General features: G+C 47.4%; 1 protein-coding gene across 1 annotated transcript in view; it reads left to right on the top strand.

The window, feature by feature from the left end:
* Positions 1 to 230: 230 nt before the first annotated feature.
* The window catches only part of fastk (Fas-activated serine/threonine kinase), a gene marked incomplete at its 5' end in the record, with an annotated part of 34,481 nt that continues 27,569 nt past the window's right edge, over positions 231 to 7,142 (top strand). The window contains 6 exon segments of the mRNA XM_037682485.1: positions 231 to 993; positions 1,067 to 1,394; positions 1,487 to 1,674; positions 1,748 to 1,896; positions 1,978 to 2,194; positions 2,465 to 2,624. Coding sequence (XP_037538413.1) covers positions 261 to 993; positions 1,067 to 1,394; positions 1,487 to 1,674; positions 1,748 to 1,896; positions 1,978 to 2,194; positions 2,465 to 2,624 — 1,775 coding nt within the window.

The following is a 7,142-nucleotide window of genomic DNA, read 5'->3' as shown; positions in this document are numbered from 1 at the left end:
AAAAAAACTAGTATGACTTTTTATAATTGTTTATTGTTGTTGCTGTTGTCCATTGTTGTCATCATTCTTTGTTAAATCAGGTCTCTCTTGTAAATGAGTCCTCGAGGCTCAATGGGATTTACCTGTCTAAATAAAGGTTGAATGAAAAAAAAAAACTGTCCGAGTATCACCTGATGTCAACTACTAGAGTACTATGATGCTAACTGCCTGATTATTCTGGACTGTTACAGGAGAGCTGAGCTGCTTCTTGTGCACAAACTATGCTGGGTTTGTCCACTGGGCGGAGCTTCCTGAGCCGAGCTCACGTCGTAATGTACGCCACTCGTCTCTACAGCACCACAGGGACTGGAGGAGGTGGTGAGGTCAAACCGGGGCGGAGGGTAGGGCTAGCTGCGCTTGAGGCTCCTCCTTCCCATCTCCCACATCATCCTCACCCAGTGCCACCTCCTCCACCCTCCTACCAGCTGTACCAGGGTCGACCCGATCCCCATCGAGGAACACATTTCCATCACTACCACCCGTCGCCCCATCATCTTGCTCCACCTCCTTTCCCTCCACATTTCCATGCTCCCATCTATACCTACGGAGGAGGTGGAGCTCCAGTCAGCAACTGTGGCGGCAGGAAAAAGACTTGGAACTTTATTCATGAGAAGATGAGCTACGACACATTCTTTACCATGAAGCGTCTGATTGAGCGCTCGCGGCGCCCTGATGAGGTGCTGCGCTGGATCACTCAGAACCCCGCCAAGATCTCCCACAACCACTACCCCGTGGCTCTGCAGAAGATTGGACAACTGCTGCAGGCCACATCCCTACACACTGCTAGAAGTGCCGTTGAAGGCAATGCCTCTGGGGGCACAGCTACAGTGGGAGACAGGCGGCAAATCCTAGAGCATCCAGACTTCCAGACACTTTGCAACGCCATCGTCAACGGCTGCACCAAATTTGACAACTTCAGTATCGTGAACTGCCTGTACGCTGTGGCTGCGTTAGGTGAGTTTGCACGCCGCTCACAGAGTCCGTCCCAGGCTCTGACATCACTCTCAGCCTTATAATCTACCCCCAGGCCTCTCCAGCGACTCCCAGGTGGTTCAGGTGCTGGAGGCAGAGTCACAGTCCAGACTGAACCAGTTCAACCAGAAGGATGTGTCAATGGTGTTCAGCTCCAGCATGAAGCTACACCCATGCAGCCAGCACCCGCTGACTGAAGCTTGCCTCACCAGCTTGGAGAAGAACCTTGAGCGAGAGCGTCACCCTCAGACCCTGTTCCTGCTCCTGTCTTACTACAGACTGAAGTGGCACTCGCTGCAGCCACCAAAATCCAATTCTGAAGGGCCAGCAGCAAACAGCAGTGCCAGCACAGCTACAAACCCCGAACAGCTGCTGGCTAACAGGTGAGACATCCAGGTGTCCCTGGACCTCAGATATTCAGGCTTACTGAGGACTCTGGACATGAAGGACTCTACTGTTTTGGTTCTGTCCTCAGGAAGATCCTGCGGCTGGTCAAACACACTTTGGCTAGCGTCAGTGGCGTTCGTGACCAGGAGATGGCACTGCTGGACGAGATGCTCTCGGCGTGCGCTCGTGAGGCAAATAACAAGAGTCTGGAGCTAATATTCAGTTCCCACCTGTTCTACCAGAACAGACAGGAGAGATTCATCAGCAGCCTGGCAGGTAAGCCTCACTTGTGGAATGGGGCCACCCTTTCTGTTCTAACAACCTGACGGTGCTTCTCCTGTCCCATCAGAGGAGTTACCGAAGAAGGCGGACAGCATCACGCCATACACCATGGCTCTGATTGCTAAATACATCGCTCGCCATCGGCTCAGAGAGACACGGCTGCTAGACACCATTGCAGACTTTCTGGTGAAGAAGGCTGAGTATCTAGACAGCAAGGTGAGAGCGAGCATGAGGGTGGGAGATGTGGGCGGGGCTTGCATACAGAAGCTGTAGGTGTGTTTGGTTTTATGTCCTCAGGTGATCCAGAAGTTGGTGTTCCCGTTCAGCAGGATGAGTTACAGCCCGTCCAACGAGCAGCAGTTTTTCTCTCGACTGGAAGAGGTTGTGGAGCTGAAGGCGCTCAGCTCGCCGCTCGCCACCGTCAACATCCTGATGTCCCTCTTCCAGCTGGGACATTTTCCTGGGACAGTCCTACCCAGAGTCTTCTCCTCCGCCTTCATCAGCAACGTGACCAGTCAGTGTCCTCAAACTGCAGAGACAGAGGAAGACAGACAGGGAGAGAGGCAGGAAGACGAGGGAGAGACAGGAAGAGGGACAGGGAGAGAGACGGGGAGAGAAACAAGAAGACAGGGAGAGATGCAGGAAGACAGGGATAAAAGACAAAGGACGAAAGACACACGACAAGACAGGCACAAATGCAGACAGAGAGAGAAACGGGAAGTAATATAGTAGTAGTCCAATCAGCTGATCTTGTATAAGCTGTCCCCGTCCTCTCTGTCCTCAGACAGTCCCTACGCTCTGATCGTCAGGAGGTATTTGTCTCTGCTCGATGCTGCAATAGAGTTGGAGTACTGCGACTACACCGGACCTCGCCTGCAGGACGCCCACAAGGTGCTGATGTTTGACCACGCCCTCACAGCAGACGAGGTCAACCGCAAGTACAGGTAACAGTTGTGGACAGGTGAGACACATCATCCCACTGCATTGTTAATATTCATTCAACCTTTATTTATCCAGGTTAGTCTTACTGAATCACGATGACTCATTTACAGGAAAGACCTGTTTTAGACAGTCAACATATAAAATACGTACAAAAATCTTTTCTTCTTCTTTCGGCTGCTCCCTTCGTCAGGGGTCGCCACAGCGAACTAAGTCGCACGAAGACTTGGCAGTTATTTTTACGCCGGATGTTCTTCCTGACGCAACCACAGACCACCGAGCTACCACAGCCTCTGTGTGGAGCAGAGAGCTGCTATCTAGGACACCCAGGGAAAGTACAGACAAAAATAATTTAACAAAAAGCAATTTGAAACCAAATAAGGGTAGTTATTAAAACAGTCAGATCAAGGTGCCATATACAACAAAGTAAAATACTAAAAACAACATAGTTGCTTTGATGCTTGTATTGACATTATCAAATGTTTAAAATCCCCTAAAGAAATTAAGGAGGACAGCCTCAGTTCATGTTGCAAGGTGTGCCAGGAAACAGGAGCGGAGTAGGAGAAGGCCCTTTTGCATAGTTCAGTCCTCACTGAGGGAACACTGCAGGTAATGATGTCCTGAGAGCGCACGCTGTAGCTGCACTCACACAGAGACATGTAGGAGGAGATGTATGAAGGCAGCAGACCAGGAAGTGATTTAAAGATGAAAATATACCAGTGGGAGAGTCTGTGTGAAGTTAATGGTGACCAGTTAACCAGTGAATACTGGGTGCAGTGGTGGGTACGATAATCACAGCCAGTTATGAATCTTAGTGCACCGTGATAGACAGCATCCAACATCTGCAGCATCCAACATCTGCAGGGTTCTTGTAGGAGCGTTCATGTAAATAATGTCACTGTAATCAATGGAGGGAAGGAAAGTCACAGATACAAGTATCCTGATGCATGCTCAATAATCCAGGTAGAAAAATCTAAAAAAGTTAAATCTGGTCCTCTGGACATTCAAAAAAACCCAAAACAAAGCAAAACAACAAAAAATGTAGAAACGTTTCGTCTCTCGTCCGAGAGACTTCTTCAGTCTGAGGTGATAGATACAAGGTGTTTCCTAGCATTCAAAGTTAGACAGGATCTGTTTCTGAAAAAGAAACCCAGTTTAACTTTCAGTTTTCTTATTAGGTTTGCCACATGAAGCTTTAAAGAGAGATGTGAGTCGACCAAGATACTCAAATATTTATAAGAATCAACAAACTCAATAGAAGCACCATTCGAAAATAAAATAGAAGGAACGACTGCTGGGACCAACTTCCTGTTTGAAAACAGCATCCCCTTGGTTTTACCAGCATTTAGCCCCAGTTTGACACGGAACAAAGCAGACTGGATGATGTTGAATGCAGACTTTAAAAGCTGGAAAACCTTAGCAACTGTTTTAGCTCGACAAACAACTGTGTCGTCGGCATAGAGATGGAAGGATGCATCAGGAATGATCTGACTTGTATTAAAGTAATTCCTCGCTACTTCGCAGTTCGACTTTTGTGTACTCGCTCTTTCACAGTTTTTCAACGTAAAATGGTACGACACACGATTGTCAACTTTAATATTACTTGTGAATGGGACGGTACGGATAAAAAAAAATAACTAAAAAAACTTTGGACAGGTGCCACTAGGGCTGGGCCATATTATATCGTTCACAATAATACCGGTTAAAAAAAAAACTTGCCCGGGAAAATAAATGATATCATGATATGCTAATTTCATGACGTAATACGTCAGGGCGCCCCACCCCGTTAACAAAACCAAGCGTGCCGAACGATCAAACTGCGCGCGCCCCCCCCCCCCCCCCCCATCTGTCGTTACTGGCATAACGCTAACTAGTTGCGCGCAATACTAGCTAGCTAAAAAGCTAACAACAAACACTGCGCGGCTCAGCTGTCTCTCCACCCAGCTCTAAACTGCAGGTACAGACAACTCAACTGTCTCTCCCTCCCCCGCACCCCTCTCTGAGCTGCTGGTACAAATGCAACTCGTCTTTTTCTCTCTCCCCATCCCGCTCTGAGCTGCCGGTGCGGGCACGGTTCGGATGCGTCTCCCCCGCACTAAACTGCCAGTACAAACCATACCATACCATTTTATTTATAGAGAAACACGTGCAACTCAACAGTGTCTCTTGAGTTCTACAGTCGGTCCATCCATGGAGCAAGAACAGAGTCAGGTGATCAGAGACAGAGCATCAGAGAAATGAATGATTCCTGCAGGAACAGATGAAACACCACAAGCTTCAGGGTCAGATGATCACCTTGTTACAACTTTGGGGAGCTGTGGCTGAGTGGTTAGAGCAGTCGTCCTCCAATGCGAGAGTTGGGGGTTCGAATCCACCAGTGGTCGCATGCCGAAGTGTCCCTGGGCAAGACACCGAACCCCTCATAGCCTCTGATGTGTGTCCCATCAGTGTATGACTGTGATCTTAAGCACTGATTAGTCTCATTAGAATGATTTGTTCATTTAGCTTTGTAGAGATCTAGTGCTGTGTGGATGGGTAAATGAGGCACAGATTGTAGTGTAAGGAGCTTTGAGTGTCTTGAAATAAGATAGAAAAGCGCTATATAAGTACAGTCTATTTACCATTTACTTCTGGAAGTTATAGCTCATTTAAAGAAACATATATCTTGTTACATTTATGATCAACAGATCTTAAGATTAATTTTATTGAGTTATTTTGGGAAACTTCACCTGCACTTTAGTTTTTGTGCATGGTGGATTTATTGATCTTTATTTTGTGCAGACTTTCTCAGTCTAAATAACAGAAGGATCATTTTTATTTTTTATTTTTGTACTTGGAGACTGAATACTTTACTAAATAAAGTATTTTCAGTAAAATTAACCCTTGTTATTTATTTTTATTTTTATATAATACTGCAAAGCAACGTGTTAAGTTAATTTTGTCAAATGAATAACTATGAGCCGGAAAAGGGTAGAGTGCCCTCTCCGGGTCAGGGAGGAGGTCCTGCCCCAAGTGGAGGAGTTCAAGTATCTTGGGGTCTTGTTCACGAATGAGGGAAAAATGGAGTGTGAGATCGATAGATGGATAGGTGCAGCGTCTTCAGTGAAGCGGGTGCTGTACCGGTCTGTCGTGGTGAAGAGAGAGCGGAGTCAAAAGGCGAAGCTCTCAATTTACTGATCGATCTACGTTCCTACCCTCATCTATGGTCACGAGCTTTGGGTTGTGACCGAAAGAATGAGATCTCGGATACAAGCGGCCGAAATGAGTTTTCTCCGCAGGGTGTCTGGGCTCTCCCTTAAAGATAGGGTGAGAAGCTCGATCATCCGGGAGGGACTCGGAGTAGAGCCGCTGCTTCTCCACGTCGAGAGGAGCCAGTTGAGGTGGCTCAGGCACCTGGTTAGGATGCCTCCTGAACGCCTCCCTGGTGAGGTGTTCCGGACACGTCCCACCGGGAGGAGACCCAGAGGAAGACCCAGGACACACTGGAGGGACTATGTTTCTCAGCTGGCCTGGGAACGCCTTTGGATTCCCCTGAAGGAGCTGGACCAAGTGGCTGGGGAGAGAGAAGTCTGGGCCTCCCTACTTAGGCTGCTACCCCCGCGACCCAACTCCGGATTAGCGGAAGAAAATGGATGGATGGATGGATGGATGGATGGATGGATGGATCCAACTATGATTTCTGTGGGGTTTTGTTTTTTGTTAATCACGAAATTTATTGTTATCATTAGAATGCACTGAAATATCATGATATAATCTAAAAAAGTTAAATCTGGTCCTCTGGACATTAAAAAAAAACAAAAAACAAAGCAAATCAACAAAAAAATGTAGAAACGTTTCGTCTCTCATCCGAGAGACTTCTTCAGTCTGAGGTGCTGTATTCAGCTCAGTCTCTTAAATAGCACCTTCTCAGGGTGGATCAACCAGTTTTCTGCTGACAACCAAAACCAGCTGATCACATGATCAAGAAGGACCATCAGCCTAACAATGGATCATTAGCACCTGATGGCTGTTTACTGTTCACAGAGGGCTGAGTGATACTAGCAATCACAGCATTGTAAGAGGGGGACAGTTGAACCCGGAGGCCTCCGCCCCCGTTTAATGATGGACGATTTCTTTTCACAAAGATGGCCTCCTTTACTCCTCTCTCAAACCATCGTTCCTCTCTGTCCAGGATGTGAATATCTTCATCCCTGAAAGAGTGACCACTGGCCTGGAGATGAGTGTAGACCGCAGAATCCTGGCCTGATGATGTTGATCTTCTGTGCTGGGCCATCCTTTTGGCCAGTGGCTGTTTTGTTTCCCTGATGTAAGACTGATCACCCTCCTGACACTGAACAGCATACACAACATTACTCTGTCTGGGACTGGATCTTTGGGATGAACCAGTCTTTGCCGTAATGTATTTTGGGGTTTAAAAGCCACTGGGACGTTATGTTTAGAAAATAAACGTCTCAGTTTCTCTGATACTCCCTCAACATATGGAATGACCACTGGTCTGGGTCTGGGTTCCTCCTTTTCACCTG

The sequence above is a fragment of the Nematolebias whitei genome, chromosome 9, assembly GCF_014905685.2.
Source record: "Nematolebias whitei isolate Nwh7 chromosome 9, NemWhi1, whole genome shotgun sequence".
NCBI lineage: Eukaryota > Metazoa > Chordata > Actinopteri > Cyprinodontiformes > Rivulidae > Nematolebias > Nematolebias whitei.
This window is presented reverse-complemented; position numbering and strand designations above follow the sequence as displayed.